Source organism: Schistocerca piceifrons, chromosome 5 (assembly GCF_021461385.2).
Source record: "Schistocerca piceifrons isolate TAMUIC-IGC-003096 chromosome 5, iqSchPice1.1, whole genome shotgun sequence".
NCBI classification, from domain to species: Eukaryota; Metazoa; Arthropoda; class Insecta; order Orthoptera; family Acrididae; genus Schistocerca; species Schistocerca piceifrons.
Genome location: NC_060142.1, coordinates 72,011,525 through 72,030,677, shown reverse-complemented (window position 1 = coordinate 72,030,677; position 19,153 = coordinate 72,011,525). Strand labels below are relative to the sequence as shown.

Here is a 19,153-nt window from a genome sequence, read left to right as displayed (position 1 = left end):
AGGAAGACATCGGGGACCCTCACCATGGGTTCTCCACAGATAACGTGGGCGTTTAGGAACATTGGAAAACACGTTAAAATTCGAGGGTGATTCTGTCAGTGTCAGGTGACTTGCTTGGAGCTCCCACTTGGATAGCATTGAGGACTTCGTCCTGTGTTAATGGTGCCTCCAATGCCAATGCCTTCTCCTCTGGTATTGTACTGAATGTGAGCCAAGAGACTTCTTCAGTAACAGCTGTGAATGGGAGTTGTTACTGTACCACATAACGTAATGGACGTGAAGGGCACGTCCAATGCCCCAGCAGGTGCTGCCTGCCATCGTCATCAGTGAATCAAAGCTCAGAACCATCGTCAGTTCTCTGCTAGAAGGTGGTACATCAAAACAGTTTCCAAAAAAAATGGTTATAACTGTGTGCTAGCACCACCATCCCTTCAAGGTAGTAATAATAGTTCAGGGATAGCCTCCTCCAAACTGCCAAGTCTGTACTATACGCCATCAAACAACATGGATGGATAAGCACTGCCGCAGCGACCACATGACTCTGAAGCCACCTCGTTAAGCTGCCGACCGTTGGAGGACGCCAGTGGGGCCACATTCAGCTTCCAAATACCCCTTCCATGCCACATCCTCTGATGACCAAGTGTGAACGTGCAGACATACACTTCGTAAAAGCGTGACGGGGCAAATCTCACCCAGTTGGGTTTCTACCACCAGCGAGCAAGAAGTATAAAAGCGACCAATGTGTGGTGTACTGCGTGAAACTGAGGCGGTCGTCTTGAACTTGTTCCGACGTGTCCACAAGTCGGAGACGGCTGACGATCCTGCCAAACTCTGTGCAAGGTGAATGTCTCAGCAGTTGATCGTTGGGGTGGAGGATGCAATTAATATTACCATCCAGCACCAACGCATCATGCCGCCCTACAAAAAGAGGTAAGACTGCCGGCAGAAAGAAGGTGGAGCATTTCCTACTCTTTCCCAATCCTCAAAGAGCATAGTTGTTAATAATTCGGACACAGAAGTGTGTGAGAGATATGCCCCTCGTATCCAGTAGATATTGGACGCCGACAGGTAATCCTTCATGGGTGAGGATCGCCACACCGCTACCGGTATCTGACTCATGGGAGACGAAAGGAATTTTCCGAAACTGGTCAACGAAACTACTGATATGCACTTCTTGTAAGAGAGCCACCTCTCAGTCCGCCACTCGAAGTGTATCGTTGAGCATCTCCAGTTTATTTATGGCAGGAGTGATGATGACAGGCCGTAGATAGGCGATATGTCTGTTCCGGCACTCCTACAGTCGAGAAATGGGGTCTACCAGTGGCAGTCAGCCGGGGTAGACCGCAAAAGACAGTCCAAGCGTGGTGGTTACTTTGATGAAGATAGTGGGAGGTACGCAGCTGGTGGAACACGCCAACCCACGGAATATACAACGCATTCCAATTTCTCCACTACATCGTCCGCCAAAGAAACAGAAGCAGCGCGTTGTCCAGTGGTAGACCCATCAAGACACTACCACGTGGCGGTGACCTCCATATGCGGTTTGCCAAAAGAGACTACAGATGGTGGAGGAGAAAACGACACAGGCTGTGGGAAGACAAACCATTGAGGTAAGTGGAGAAAGAGTCACGTTCAACAGCAGGTCCTCTTAGGTAGATTCATTTTCTGACGGCTGTTCACCATCCCTTGCGGACATCCTGGGGATACAATAACCATCTGGCATAGGACTGCATTTCTTGTGCTTCCTTTGTGACTTCTACATCCGAAATTGTTCCGTATGAGAGTGCGACCGACCGCCGTCTGGCGCCACCCGAACGATAAAAAAAGCAGAGGTTAGCTAAGAACATCCCGATCAAACCATCTTTAAATAAATAAATAAAAAAGCTGTAATCAAAACTGACTCTTCAGTGCAGGTCTTTGTCTGAAACTAATCCACGGCCACCAGTGTCTCTCTTCAGGGCTCCAAAAGTATAGAAATCGGGTGGAGTGTGAGAAAGGGCTTTCCAGCTTTCCATCTAGACTTCTGCTGCATATTCGAAAACAACCCCATGTGATATTTTGGAACCCTGAAGAACGTCCAACCCACCTTCAAAAATTTACTTCGGATGGAGAGTTGCATGCCTGTGTACTATGATGTTCCACACAGGCAACCGCAAATATTTTCACAAGTGAAAGGAAAACAGCCCTCGGTCACTATTTTTAACAAATTAGCCTAGTTTCAACACTGCTAGGAGTGTCTTCCTCAGAATTTAAATCAAAAAATGGTCTATATTCTATAACATGGTGACAGAATTATGACTAAAATCGTATGATATGGTATAAGTACGGAATCATCGTGAAAGGCTGGCAGTACTTATATGTCATTTATAAAATACTTAACCCTATCACACTTTTTAGTCATAATTCTGTGACCATGTTATAGAATATAGACCATTCATTGATTTAAATTCTGATGAAGGCACTCCTAGCAGTGTTGAAACCAGGTTAATTTGTTAAAAATAGTGCACGAGGGCTGTTTTCCTTTCAACGGTCTCTGAACGTGCAGCCAGGTACAAAATTTCGCAAATACTTTTCTGTGAAGGCACTGAACTACTTGACTCAAACTAGGATAAATGAATTAAAGATATACGGCGATTTCAGTCAGATATTCAGATGAAAGTAAATCGAACAAAGTGAATCAGTAATATCTGTCAGTTTATCGTGTTATTTTCTGTCTTCTGAAAATAGGCGGCCAGTTTTATTTGCCTCGTATTGAAGAATTCCAGTTGCCTATATGTTCGTTACATATAGGACTCTAAAGAAAGTCGTCAGGTTCATCGCAAGATTCAAATACTGAACGCGTATCGTTACCTGTTGTGCACAATTACGTAACTGCCTCTTACCTAGTGACGATAATTTGTTTTTAGGATCTGAGGAGTGGATAATTTCTCAGAAGTATTATGTTGTCAGATGTTGTTCTAACTATGCTCTGTCCTTTCCTCTTTTACAGGTATTACGAGCGCGCCAAGCAGCTGTCTCGGCTGTTCCGGGACCGGCCCCGGCCGCCGCTGGAGGAGGCGGAGGCGGTGTACTGGGTGGAGTACGTCATCAGGCACCGGGGGGCGCCGCACTTGAGGTCCGCCGCGCTGGACCTGGCCTGGTACCAGTACCTGCTGCTAGACGTCGCTGCCTGCGTGGTGGCCACGATGGCAGCGGCGCTGCTCGTCATTCGCAAAATATCGTCCTGCTTGGTGGGGGCCTCTTGCCCCGTGCCGAAGGGGAAGAAGAGGAACTGAGACGATGCACACCACAAGCCACGATAACAGTTAAATGTACCACGCACCGTCGCATCTTTGGATAGGCTGTATTTGGGACTGTCGTAGATATGTTAGCAGAGCTGTACAAAATAACTGTGTTAATTTATTTGAACCAGTTTCCGATGACATTCTGGAGCACTGCCAATAATATTATGAGATTGCCTGTAAAATACTTGATGCAGGTGTTTGACAGTGGGTCTAACATCTCACAGTGTCTATTGACTGATTTTCTATCCTCGTGTACTCTGTTATTAAAACACTTTTACGAGTAAAACAAATAAAGCGTACTTTCTAGAAAAGTATCGGTCAGATGAAGCGCCACATACACATTGCCTAATTCTTGACACAAAAATAATGGTCCTGCTCGGATGACTAATGGAGTGATTGTCGTAGTTTGTTAGTTACCGACTGCTTTATACCATTTATCCATACCTTGTTCTATGACATCAAAGTATAACTGGGATTCATACTGTTGAAAGGGGATATGAGTGCTAAGCCAAAAATGAATTGTTACTTAAATTGAGCAGAAGCATGCAAAGAAAATGCTGCAGAGCAGGCAGATTGCTTGCAAAGTAGAAAATCGTTTTCAACAAGTACACACAGCAAAAATTAAACTAAAAATACACGAAGACGTGAGGGCGGTTATGAAGCATGGAAGTAGAAATTGCTCATTTATTTTGTTGTTAAACGTTGGCAACGTAAACTAATTGCTATACTTCATCTTACCAGGAAGGCTACGTTCCAGTTTGGTTTACAAAACAGTCAGAAATGCAGTCCAAGAGGTGAGAGTATAACTTTATATTTTCTAGTTATAACAAAAGGCGTAGTGGATCAGCATAATCTCCAAAGATTGCATAAGTTATATGGAACTTGGAGAAGCATTCTACAAAATTATTGGTCAAAAGGTAATCAATCAGCTGATGGTAAAATCATCATTCTTAACAGCATCCAAGAAAGTGCTTCTGACAGGAACACTTTCCCACAAGTACATTATATTACACAAGCAACTCCATGTTTTGAGACAATAGGCGCTACAGGAAACCACGTGATCTCTGGAGGTTTCATAGTTGGTATAGCTTTGATGAAAGATAGTGAATGAGGGACCCAGTTCATATTAGTAGTGCACTGCCGTTTCTGCCTAAAACGCTGATGCAGTATAAGTATGATACAATTTCGCGTGTCATATTGTACTGACATCAGCACCTGCACTTCCATATGTCCAAGGCCATACCAGAATTCATGACATCTGGCCACTTGAGAAGGTGGAAAGCACGCAAACGGAAGGGGGGAGGGGTGACCGTGTTTCAGTATCAGCATTTTATCTCGAAGACCGTTCCAGGATTCACAACGTCAGTATCATCGCCTCTGGTCACATGCCAAGGTCATGAAATATTCTAGCCGTGGTATACTGGAACGAGTAGATACCATGTCTCTCTCTAAACAATTAAAAAGGATCACTTGTACATAAAATATAAATTATGGATTAGGAATTAATATTAGCTGAAAATGAGATTTTTGTTAAATGTAAAAATACTGAAAACCCGAAATAAAATCAAGTCCTGTTGCACATCCTGTTGCTCCTGTCACGAACAGGTGATTGCACTGCAGAAGAGGTGCGCTTACTGCCACCAGCATTGTTTAATCGAAGATATTTGATCTTTGTATACGATTTCTTACTACGTCCAATAATTTGCTCCATTGTCAAAAAACGCAACGGAGTCGTAAATTAATTATTTTTCACATCCAAGATACTGAAAAAACTCTAAAAGTCTGCAAAATACGTTGGCAGTCTGAAAAGTGAGATCTTTATACTGTTTGTTGAGGTCAATAAACAAAAAAGCTCTAAGGCTCAAGTTAATCAATATGATGTCACATACGTCTACAATGTAAAAGAAATCATGAGTTCGTTTCCACGTAAAAACGTGTTCGCCAAATGAGTGTACAAAATTCTAAATTATGAACCCAGTGTTAGATTTCCGCGTCTAATAACAGTTGACAATCTATAATGTAGGATTAATATTTCATCGTCGTGAAAGTAACCTGGCCAAGCTTATAACTGCAGAAAAATACGTATTAGATAAAATGCTAGGCTAAGCGGGTAAGTACACAGACCAAATGTACCTAATTAGACCTACTCTTGATGAATTCTTGACAGCAGTTACAACACACCCCCAAATTGAATATTTCCGCATTTAAAGTGTTCCCAAGCACCGTTTTAGGAGAACCAAAGAGAATCCATCATGTTATTCAGCAGGAAAAACGTAAAGTAAGCTACTCACTGCCAATTATTGGTATTATTATTACAAATAAAGCAGGTCTACCGAAGGCTATGCACAATAAGAACACATTAAATGGTAAAACACAAAAGAGTAATAAATTAATTATTTCCCACCTCTGAGATATCGGAAAAAGTTTAAAATGTCTGCAAATTATGTAGGCAGCGCAAAAAGTACGATGTTTACCTTGCAAGTTGAGGTTAATAACCGAAAAAAAAACGCTGTAAGATGCAAATCAATGAGTGTGACACCACATACCAATTATGCCTTCTCTTGATATTGCTCACAACACAATTTCAAAGTATATATTCGCGGATTTAAATTGTTCTCTGTGCCATTTTAGGAGGCCCAGCAGAGACACGCTATTCGCAATTGAAATTTAACCTATGATATTGATTGAAAATTACTGCTATTATTATAAATGACACAGGCCTACTGAAGGCTACATTGAAAACAGCAGTTTGCACTGAAAAAGCTCTCCTAAATCTTTTACAGTATTTGTCCCGTATTGTTGCTCACAATATCCTAAAAGTAGGTCAGCTACGTGAAGAGTACGATGTTGCCGTTGCAGCGCTGTATAAATACGTAAAATGTGTATTCAGTCTATGCAGTTTCATTTGCGAAAACTATGGGTCACGAAAATAACAACTGTAACCAACTAACCACACACAGCACAATCGTCTTCTTACAGAAGGTTGGAATAATCTCCTTTTATTACTAAATCTCACCTAACTTGCACTGCTTAGAAACACACGACCAAAGACGGAAATAGTGAGAGATGCGACATCTCATAAGACGTGTCAGAGCTGACATCTCAGAAAATAACTACATCTCGAAATTTGCAACCACAAAGTAGATATTGCCACGTCCAAATTGTCTATAGAGTTATTAAAATACTTGTTTATAGTAATATCAGCAAAATCGCGACGAAAATTCGATTCCGTACGCTTTGCAAGTACAATCAGCCATCAAAGACGCAAAACATTGTATGACCACCCTGCGCTGCTTCGAGTGCTAAGCAAATGCCACAACAAGGAGTAAAGTGACTTTATTCTCTGTAACATGCAGGTCTGTAGATGTAAATGTGGAAGTAGCCGTGTTCTAAAATTTAATTGGTCTCAACAGGAAACTACGTTAGACATTCTACCAATCCATGATGCCACTTCAGCGGAAATACACTGAGGTGACAAAGGCCATGGGGCACCTCCGAGAATCATGTCGGAGCTCCTTCTTCCCGGCATACTGCAGCAACTCGACGTATCAAAGACTCAACAAATTAATGGGGTTCCCCTGCAGAAATACTGAGCTACGCTGCCTCTATAGCCACCCATAACTGCGAAAGTGTTGCCGTTGCAGGACTTTGTGCACAAACTGATCAGTCGATTGCTTTCCATAAATGTTCAGGGATTCATATCTGGGGACCTAGGTGTCCAAATCATGCGCTCGAACTGTCCAGAATGTTCTTCAAATCAGTTATGAACAACTATGGCCCAGTTACAAGACGCATTGCGATCCATAAAAACTCCATCGTTGTTTTGGTACATGGATTCCATGGACAACACAGATCCATGACTTCTTTGGGGTCCACGCCACACTCGCTCGCTACCATCAGCTCCTTTCCACTGAAATTGAGACTCATCTGACCAGTCCACGGTTCTCCAGTCATCTAGGGTCAAGCCGCTACGGTCACGAGCCTAGGAGAAGTGCTCAGGCGTTGTCTCATTGTTACCAAAGTCACTCACATTTGTCGTCTGCTGCACAGCCCATTAACGTTGAATTTCGCCACACTAACACATACGCTCGTCGTACGTCCCGCATTGATTTCTGCGGTTACCTTACGCGGTGTTGTTGCTTGTCCGTTATTAGTGAAGACTCTACGCAAACGCCACTGATCTTGGTCGTTAAGTGAAAGCCGTCTGCCACTGCGTGATCCACGGTGAGAGGTAACGCCTGTAATTTGGTATCCTAGGCTCGCTCTTGGCGCTGTGGATCTCAGAATTGTGAATTCCCTAACGATTTCCATAATGGAATGTCCCATGAGTCTAGCTCCAACTACCGTTCCACATTCAAAGTCTGGTAATTCTCATCGTGCAACACTAATCACGACGCAAAGCTTTTCACATGAATTACCTGAGTACGAAAGACAGCTCCACCAATGCACTGCTCTTTCTTACCTTGTGTACGTTATACTACCACCATCTTTTATTTTATTTTATTTACACGTCAAGTTCCGTAGGAACAAATTGAGGAGCAAGTCTCCAAGATCATGGAACGTGTCGGTACATGAAATTATAACACAAAAGTAATAACAGATTAAAGTAAATGTTTATCAACCGGAAAAAAGTCACTCCATAAGTTTAAGTAAACGCAATCAACAATACAACAAGAATCAGCTTAATTTTCCAGGAAAGTCCTCGACACAATAGGAAGAGTGACCCATGAGGAAACTTTGCAGTTTAGGTTTGAAAGCATGTGGATTACTGCTAAGATTTTTGAATTCGAGTGGTAGCTTATTGAAAATGGATGCACACCTTTCTGCGCAAGAGTTAAGGAAGTTCGATCCAAATGCAGGTTTGATTTCTGCCGAGTATTAACCGAGTGAAAGCTGCTTATTTTTGGGAATAAGCTGATATTGTTAACAAGAAGTGACAGTAAGGAATATATATATATATATTGAGAGGCCAATGTCAAAATACCCAGACTCGTGAACAGGGGTCGACAAGAGGTTCATGAACTTACACCACTTATTGCCCGAACCGCCCATTTCTGAGCCAAAAATACCCATTTAGAATGGAAAGAGTTACCCCAAAATGTAATACCATACGACATAAGCGAATGAAAGTAAGCAAAGTAGACTAATTTTCGTGTCGGACGGTCATTCACTTCATATACCGTTTCAATAGTAAAAATGGCAGTATTAACTCTTTGAACAATATCCTGAACGTGAGCTTTCCACGACAGCTTACTATCAATCTGAACACTTAGAAATTTGAACTGTTAAGTTTCACTAATCTTATGCCAGTTCTTTAAAATTAAAAGGTCAGGTTTTGTTGAATCGTGTATTAAAAACAGTAAAAACTGAGTCTCACTCTGATTTAGCGTTATTTTATTTTCTACAAGCCATGAACTTAGGTCATATAGTGCACTATTTGAAACCGAGCCCATGTTGCATACAGCATCCTTTACTACCAAGCTAGTGTCATCAGCAAACAGAAATATTTTAGACTTACCCTTAATACAAGAGGACATATCATTTATATAAATGAGGAACAGGAGTGGCTCCAACACTGATCCCTGCAGCATCCCACACTTGACTGTACCCTACTCAGACCGCACATCACAGCCATTACCAACATAGTAAATAATGACCTTCTGCTGTCTGCTGCTAAAGAAGTGAACCAATTGTGAGCTACTCCCCGTATTCTGTAATGGTCCAACTTCTGGAGCCATATTTCGTGATCAACACAATCAAATGCCTTAGTTAAATCAAAAAATATGCCAAGCGTTCGAAACCTTTTGTTTAACCCTTACAGTACCTCACAGAGAAAAAATAATATACCAGTTTAACTTGTTAAACGACTTATAAAGCCGAACTGTACATTTGATAGCAAATAATGTGATATAAAATGATCAATTATCCTTACATACACAGCCTTTTCAATAACTTTTGCAAACACTGATGGCATAGAAATCTGTCTATCTGCATATCACTATCCCATGACCTTTTTTTTTTCATTTCAGTGTATACGCTTAATATCAAGCTCTCAACCACTGCGTTCATATTTGGATTTCCAGAAAGCAAAGCTTAAAGCAAAAGGCTGGAAATATTACGAGACATGATACCTCAACACTGCAGTGCGACAGCATGACAGTACCTGTTTGCAGAGACGAAGATATCGACGTCGTAATACACAGAAAACAGAGATGAAATAATGTGATTGCAGCAGCAGTAGCGTTAATGAATTAACAATAATTCCTGAAGTGATGTAATTATATTCCATAACACAGTAGTTGAAAAGTCAGATGCAAGTCACTGTTTACATGCCTAAACACTCTTGCACAGAGACCAAACACGCGATCCTCCCTGTAGTGGCCTCCAGCTTGGTAGTACCATTTTCTGCAAACAAGGAAGACGAAAAGGTTTCCCGTCGTCACATATCTGAATACTTCATAAAATCTTCAAGTTATTTACCAAAAATATTGACCACTGCTGCACTTACGATTTGGCATAAAAAATAATATTATATATATTTTCCTAGACAGTTGGACGTCATCAACTTTAAACAGTGAATCCTTTCTATGTTATCGTATAGTACAACCCTAAGTGTCGTTGTATATGCGAGATGTCACCTCCAAGCCAATATAGCGCTCAATATAGGAAAAACTTTATGGAACTACCAAAAGAAGCTGGTTCCGTTACCATATATTTGGAGTGTAGTTTCATGAACAAATAACTGTCTGAACCATGGCTTGCAATCTAGTACTAGCAGAACCAATGGAGTCACAGAATGGAAGTGCAGGAAACACATTACCGGACTGGGTGCTTGAATGCAATGGGTTCCACCCGTCATAACCGAGTGGCAGTTAATTGTCAACTGATATCCAGTTCTCATGTCTTGTAAACGATTTGACTGCAGCTTTTAGCAATCATCAAAGATCTAACACCGTGCTCTTACACCATGCTATTCGATGATTCACCTAAAACTGTACTGCAAGTACTGCAGAAATGGGAAGTGCTAATGATGTGCAGTTTTCACGCAATGGGTTGGTAGTCAAGAGCTCGTTTTGTTAGCCAAAAAACTGATTATAGTAACACTTAGGAAATGTGTTTTGGTGCAAACATAACACTTTTTGAAATGGAACAAAGATTATTGACATTACCAAACTAAAAAGTAGGGTATTAGAATGTCAGTGGTGTTTGTTGCAGGATTCTAGTGCGAGCCGTTTCTAAGACATCGTATTCTGAAACGTTCCCGCTCAGATACTTTTACAACACCTTTTGTAGCACACACTTAGGAACAACACAAGTGCATACGCTAGTTACGTAGATTCTGACCAGTAACGAGACAACTTTCCATCACAGGTTCTTTCAAAACAACCATCGGCAGCGGCAATACACACTTCCAGTCTGGTATGGAACGACTGCTGCACACGTACTAGCATTTCAGCAGACACATCAGAGCAGGCTGCGCAAATAGTCGTTGCTTATCATCGGTTGTAGGTAATATATCCTTGTCGACAATATATTTCGGATTTCCCCAGAGAAAAAGGTCTACAGGCGTCAAGTCCAGGGAACAGGCCTGCCAACAGACAGGTCCTCTGCGTCCTATCCAACGATTTGGATATAATCATGAAGACATGTTGTAGCATTTCGTGCACTATGGGCTGGACAGTCATCCTGTTGATGCCACAGGTTCCTCTCGATGTGGAGGAACATGTTCTAACATCTGTGGTAAATGGTCTATTAGGAGGCTGCGATACTTGTGTGTGTCCAGTGTTCCGTTTATGAAAAACATGCCTTTGAGGTAATGGTTCACTATCCACATCACACGTTCATACTCCGTGGATGCTAACGTTCCAGCTAAAAATGCCAACGGGAATTGTCAACAGACCAATACTGCATGTTTTGGCAGTTTCCATGGCTGTGACTGGTGAATGTGGCTCCATCACTAACCGAGAAAAATGACACATCTATAGTATCCTGCCTTAATGCCCATTTACAGAAGTTAACACTATTTTCATAATCGTTTTCATGCAGCTGTTGATGGAGAGAGATGTGATACTGATGGAGCCTACGTCAAAGGAGATTGCATAGACACTTTACTGACTCACATGACTTCCTCATTCGATTGCACAGGAGCTAATGTGTAGATCAACTGCAACAGCAGCAAGAACGTTAACTTCCTCTCTTCTGTCGTCACTTATTTCCTTCTTTTGCGTTTTCTAGCTATTACACTACCAGTTTCAGGGAAATGGTTGAAGAAGTTGATAAATAATTGCGGAGATGGTTGACATGTATTGGGGGTATCTTCCCGCATACTCTGTACAAGAGCGAACTGCATTCTTGCCACATTCTCCATACACCATGAGCACTGGATTTTCCTGCATTGGTAAATCCCATCGTCCACTCACGACCTACTGTTTGAACTGTCATACATTGACTAGCAAGTCGCAGTGCACTTAAGGAACACACAAGCAAACTATAAGCAAATATAAGATTGTGCCTAGCAACTATGCAGGTTAAATGGCGCACACAAGTGCCAGTGTGGAAACTATGCAGAATACAATATTTCATAAACGATTCACACTAGAATCCTGCAACAAACATCACTGACATTCCAAACTACCCCCTTTTAGTTTTTTAATGTCAATAGCCATAGTTCAAATTAAAAGAGTGTTTGTTTGCACAAAAAGTATACTTTATAAGTATTGTCATAATCTGTTTATTGTCTAACAATGCGAGCCCCTGACTACCAACCCAATCTGTGAAAACTGCATGTCAATAACTCTTTCCATTTCCACAGCATTTGCAGGTCAAGTTTTGGTGATCAACTGTGATCCACTGTGTGTGTGTGTGTGTGTGTGTGTGTGTGTGTGTGTGTGTGTGTGTGTGCATGTTAATATATCAGTTTAGTATGCCTGCCAGTTTATGTCACATAAGTAGTATGTGTTGGTGATCATGTAAATATAAACAAACACATTCTGCAATACACAGCAGTGTTAGTATATTTTTTAGAGATCTCCTTAGCTATGCAATTGTGTAATTGAAATTTCAATATCAGATGAACATTGCTTGATCATTAATGGCAGTTGTGTATACATAGGATATGTGTCCATTTAACCTCATAGGCTTTTGTGTGTGATTTACTCATGCACTGAAGAGAGGGGGTCAAAGTTTATTCAATGAAGCATTTAAGGCATTGTAAAGATATACCAGCAGTTCATTAGTTGATCGTCATTACTGCATAAATGTGAACATTAGACAAAAATTAGATTTAGTATCCACTTTAATATACAGTAATACGTTACTCTGTTACTGTTAACATACCTAATGGTAACAGGAAGTCCAGTAGGTCACTGTATTTTGATTCTGTATACACACGGTTAGGAACTATAGAAGTCTATTGACTTTTGATTGTTTAGTGACTATGGAAGAGATGTAGAAAGACCTTACTAGTAATAATGATTTTGTAGCTATGTTGCATTTTAACTTTTTTCTTGTGTGCTGCATGCGGCTTTAGTAAGCTAAATGAACTGCAGAAGTGCTGTATTGAAATCAGGGGAAGCTTTGGTCTCCACAATACTGTCAGTGCTACAGTCTGTCTATCGCGATTTGGTACTCAGTCACATACAAATCGCGGGATGTACCTTTACGTTATCCTGTTGCATTGTTATTCATCGACCTTTTTTGCAGAATATACTACGATATCATTAATTAATGCAAATGCATCGTTGATTCAGACACTATTGTAACTCATGAATCTGCAATGTAAAGCATCATTAACGGTAGTTCTATCAAGTTTTTCGTAGCTGGAGCGTAATGCTCGCTTGGAGATGGCATCTCGCGTATACAGTGAAACCTAAGGTTATACTATACAATAAGACAGATGGGACTGAGTGGTTAATGATCTGCAGCTGTTGGGCGATGTTATTGGTAACCACCTTATAGGTTTTATAAAGTATCCAGACATGTGCCTACAGGAAACTTTTCACATCTTAATTGGCTAAAGAACATAGTAGTATAGGCTGCAGACCTGTACAGAATGTATCGTGTATTTCATCCTTGTACAAGGCATCTTATGTATCTACACAATGAGTAATAAATTTTTCAACTACTCCGTTACCATAATATTAACATGTGAGCGCGAATATGAATGTACCGATTTTTAATATTAACTGTAGAAGGATGCCAGTGAACCTTATATCTCTTGTTTAGGCGCTGGTCAACACAATTACATTGTGCTGTATGTGATAATGATGTTTATTTTGCTACCAGTTTTGGTCTTAAACCACCTTCAAAGGCAGATAACTCATCGCGGATTTATCACCTGTCATACATGCTTTGACATACGGTACTTCTGAAAACCATAATTGCCAATATAAGTGAAAAAACGCAGCAATATTACCGTCCGATGGCTCACTCACGAAAGGACATGTGCTGTATCCCGATTGAATTGTTAGGCCCGCATCCTAAAGTGTCAGCTGTTATCAGACATGGAAATCTAGCATTGGGGTACATACCTTAGAACTTTGGAAACTAATTTGCCGAACCAGTGTATATGTGAAACTTAAACTCACACTTACTTTTACATTGCAAACATACCCGACCATTACAGTAATTGATTTGAGTCTTAAAACGTTTTTTCATGTATTTTTCATACTTTGTGTGCTTTCTATCTATTTTGTAGACATTTTAGAATTTTTCAATGTCTTAGATGTGGAAAATAATAAATTTACGACACTGTTGTGTTTTGCCACCATAGATCTGACTGCAAACTACTGTTATTTTACATAGCCTTTAGCAGGCCAGTGTAATTTGTAGTAATAGCGATAATTAGCAATCAGTGGCATAGAAGCTTTTCTAGTGAATACCACAATGCATTATCTTTAGCTTAAGGACAATTTAAATGTCGTAATATTTAATTATAGCTTGTATTGTGATGTATATTAGTTACGTCTGTTGCTGCCTGCTTAGAGTAGTAATTTGAGTTAACATAGTTTTTTTGTGCAGCTACAGGTTTCGTCAGGTTTGTTTCTGACGTCAGATTATTAAGTCTACATTTTGAAATTCAAGTCTTATTAATGATATAATCTAAATAGGGGTACATACTTCAGAGTTTTGGACACTAATTTGGCAAACACCTATATATGTGGAAGTTAACTCATGCTTTCTTTCATATTGTAGATATATGTGACGTCACATTAACTGATTTGAATCTTACAGAGATTTTCCGTGTTTTAACCTCAACAAGCAATCTAAACATTGCACTTCTCACGCTGACGTAATTTGCAAACGTTTTAGAATGTTTCCAGTATCCTTACTAAATTACGACTTTGTTGAATTTCTTAACTGTGTGGAAATCTGTTGGTGGCAGTAAGAAACGATCAAACGTCCCTCAATTATACAGTGCAGCCAACTGCCGACGGCAGTAAACACTTGTTTCCCATAGTTCAGCAATCTGATTGTGACTGGAGCAAGCAATATGTGAAGCAGGAGTTGTTTTTCGTGTTTTCAAATTTCACTGGGTGGTGTAAAACTCATAGACAACACAGAATAATTCCCAATTCGTTACTTATATTTTACAATTAAATGTTAGTTTTTATCTGTTTGTAGAGAAATTTGATATCTTCCGTTCCAGTATTCCATGGTGAATAGCCTCAAATGAAATTTGCCAGCGTGGCTGAAGAGCCAGTCTTTACACGAGTTTTTGGCAGTCAGCAATGCAAACATAACTGACAAATTATTTGGAAAATCAAATATTGTATCGTACTTGGCTGCTGATTGGGGGCAGTTGAGGAGTGGGGGCACTTCCCTCCATGGCTTTAGCATGTGGGCAGATGTGATGATGCTGATGTCATGGTTCCTGGAATGGCCTTGGAGATCAGGAAGTGCTGATGTTGATATGACGTGATTGTGTCCCACTTCCTTCACGTACACTCACTGGCCTTGGCACGTAGTCACATATCATTATTCCTGGTATAGTCTTGGAAATAATGGTGCTGATGCTGATGGATTACTGCATGACAGATGTGCATATGGATGTCCAGGTGTGGTATTCCGCTGAGTGCTTTAGCTGACCCCCTAACTTCCATCTCGGAAAACCAGGCCGGTACAGCTCTCATGGTGGATTCAAGAAACTATTCGGTGTTTTATGAGCTCCGCGTTATCATGCCGTTTTGGTGAAGACTGGTCTCTTTAACGTCAGAGGCAACTATGGGGGTTACGACAGTTCAATACACAGCACTTCACCGCATTTAATGGCGGGATACCACAGATCATTAACAATCTGCTCTGTTTCCACAACAGGAAAGTATGCCCTTAGAAACCCAACAGGGTTGCGGTTCCCTCCCACTCCATCCTAGTGCACGAGATTCGCTCCTCGTTCACAGTCCCTGAGTATTCTTTCTAACTGTGGTATGGTGTCACTGACCTCATGTCCTTCACTAGAGGGAACTGCCGCTAGCCACAGTATCGTTGCTGTTACTAATACTGTAACTACAGCTAGATGACGATGATGATGAAGTTGCTTGCAGGGTGGATCAGAGAGGTATGTGCTGTACCTTGCGAGACCAGTGAGGATGAAAAGGAGGAGGAGGAGATGCTGCAGTACTGGGCTTGTGCGAGCAGCCCCACAGTGGCTGCTGCTGCTACAGCCCTGACCTGCCTGCCAGATTGAGGGTGGCCCACGGAGGCCAGAGCAGTGCTGATGTGGCGCCGCAGGGGCACCAGCGGCGATGGTGGTGGTGGTGGTGGTGGCAGCAGCCACAGCTTCCCGCACAGTGACCAGAGGAGCCCTTGCCAGCGAGGTATGCCTCACTGGGCACCACTTCGGCGAAGCAGGCTTCATTGCCGCCGGTACCGGCGCCACGGCATATTGCAGGAATTTTTCCCCTCATGCAGCCGCTGTCGAAGAGAGAGGGAATAACGAAAATTAAGTATGACATTCCATACATCGCCAGCTGCTGCTGCAACTGCTGCAAGATAAGAAAAAATGGAGATTATTACAATTAGTAAATAGAATGAGAACATGTTTAAAAATCACCTATCTCGTTCTCTCTTCTTAGCATCTCGTTCTGTCTCCTTAGCATCTCGTCCAGGTCATCCAACACCTCCTCATGACAATGAAGTTCTATCTCCATCTCCTCCACTCACTGTGGCATTTCGTCCTCACCTGAATTGCGCAGAGGCATTTGTCCACCTCACTGATATCACCTAAAACAACAAATTAACTTTTTTAATAATAAAAACATACACACACACACACACACACACACACACACACACACACACACACACACAGACACACACACGCAGAAACTACGAGCAAACACATACCCCTCTCCCTATCTCTTCTTCTGCCAAGAAATTGTCTACAATATAACAAAAATTATGCCCCATATTACATATACACTACTGGCCATTGAAACTGCTACACCACGAAGTTGACGTGCTACAGACGCGAAATTTAACCGACAGGAAGAAGATGCTCTGATATGCAAATGATTAGCTTTTCAGAGCATTCACACGAGGTTGCGCCGGTGGCGACACCTAGAACGTGCTGACACGAGGAAAGTGTGCAGCCGATTTCTCATACACAAACAGCAGTTGACCGGCGTTGCCTGGTGAAACGTTGTTGTGATGACTCGTGTAAGGAGGATAAATGCGTACCATCACGTTTCCGACTTTGATAAAGGTCGGATTGTAGCCTATCGCGATTGCGTTTTATCATATCGCGACATTGCTGCTCGCGTTGGTCGAGATCCAATGACTGTTAGCTGAATATGGAATCGGTGGGTTCAGGAGGGTAATACGGAACGCCGTGCTGGATCCCAATGGCCTCGTATCACTAGCAGTCGAGATGACAGGCATCTTATCCGCATGGCTGTAACGGCTCCCGCAGCCACTTCTCGATCCATGAGTCAACAGATGGGGACGTTTGTAAGACAACAACCATCTGCACGAACAGTTCGACGACGTTTGCAGCAGCATGGACTATCAGCTCGGAGACCATGGCTGCGGTTACCCTTGACGCTGCATCACAGACAGAAGCGCGTGCGATGGTGTACTCAACGACGAACCTGGGTGCACGAATGGCAAAACGTCATTTTTTCGGATGGATCCAGGTTCTGTTTACAGCATCATGATGGTCGTATCCGTGTTTGGCGACATCGCGGTGAACGCACATTGGAAGCGTGTATCGTCATAGCCGTACTGGCGTATCACCCAGCGTGATGGTATGGGGTGCCATTGGTTACACGTCTCGGTCACCTCTTGTTCTCATTGACGGCACTTTGAACAGTGGACGTTACATTTCAGATGTGTTACTACCCGTGCCTCTACCCTTCATTCGATCCCTGCGAAACCCTACATTTCAGCAGGATAATGCACGACCGCGTGTTGCAGGTCCTGTACGGGCCTTTCTGGATACAGAAAATGTTCGACTGCTGCCCTGGCCAGCACATTCTCCAGATCTCTCAAAAATGGTTCAAATGGCTCTGAGCACTATGGGACTCAACATCTTAGGTCATAAGTCCCCTAGAACTTAGAACTACTTAAACCTAACTAACCTAAGGACATCACACACACCCATGCCCGAGGCAGGATTCGAACCTGCGACCGTAGCAGTCCCGCGGTTCCGGACTGCAGCGCCAGAACCACACGGCCACCGCGGCCGGCCAGATCTCTCACCAATTGAAAAAGTCTGGTCAGTGGTGGCCGAGCAACTGGCTCGTCACAGTACGCCAGTCACTACTCTTGATGAACTGTGGTATCGTGTTGAAGCTGCATGGGCAGCTGTACCTGTACACGCCATCCAAGCTCTGACTCAATGCCCAGGCGCATCAAAGCCGTTATTACGGCCAGAGGTGGTTGTTCTGGGTACTGTTTCCTCAGGATCTATGCACCCAAATTGCGTGAAAATGTAGTCACATGTCAGTTCTAGTATAATATATTTGTCCAATGAATACCCGTTTATGATCTGCATTTCTTCTTGCTGTAGCAATTTTAATGGCCAGTAGTGTACAATAAAATTTTTGTCAAGCAGCAACATATTACACATACACATCACTACTGAGGAGAGAAATATGTATACTATTTATTGGGCTGATGTTGCTGCTGATTGAATATGTACTGAAGCAATAAGGCAACTTGTATTCAATACTACGAAATTCTTAGTGAAAAAGTTACAGTTATCGATTTTTATGTTCGAAATCATGTACACCAGCAAAGATTCGCAGACTGACTTCTAAATAACAGCAGTATATTATATATATGTATATATATATATATATATATATATATATACTACTTTCAATGCTGTTGCTGTTGTTGCTGCCACTGAAGCCTCTCCACCTCCAACTCATCCACTATTTGGAGGACTCATACTGAAACAATAAGATGAAATGTATTTAATATAGCTACTATGAAGCTCGTAGTGGTATAAAAAGTTACAGTTGCTGATTAGCTTAGAATGTAATTCCCATTTCCTCAGGCATTTTTCGCCACTGGTGTTGCTACTGCTATTGCCTGATGGCACTGCAGCACACCTCATGTTGGTACAGAGAAGATGACGACGAACCAAACAGAGTAGTAACACACGATGGAGGAATTAAATGAAACTGACCAGACCGTGAATGATAGCAGAATGAGGCCAGGGTAGGAAGGGGTAGGCTATATAGACTCAAGCTCTGCCCACTAATTTGGTGGGAACCAATCAGACTGCAGTATTCGGGGATACCTTGGTCGACATGTTTGGATGGGTTGGTTCACACATGCACACGTAGAAGTAGCCACTTGAGGTGACAAAGGACGTCACCACACACAGAAAGAACTCTGGCTGTGGGTTGATGTGGCTACAAGGA

At 42.0% G+C, this 19,153-nt stretch overlaps 1 protein-coding gene across 1 annotated transcript in view; it reads left to right on the top strand.

Annotated features, from left to right (window-relative positions):
• The window catches only part of LOC124798742 (UDP-glycosyltransferase UGT5-like), an 84,398-nt gene extending 81,123 nt beyond the window's left edge, over positions 1-3,275 (top strand). The window contains exon 6 of the mRNA XM_047262269.1: positions 2,990-3,275. Coding sequence (XP_047118225.1) covers positions 2,990-3,275 — 286 coding nt within the window. The remainder of the gene's footprint in view (positions 1-2,989) is intronic.
• The last annotated feature ends 15,878 nt before the right edge of the window (positions 3,276-19,153 follow it).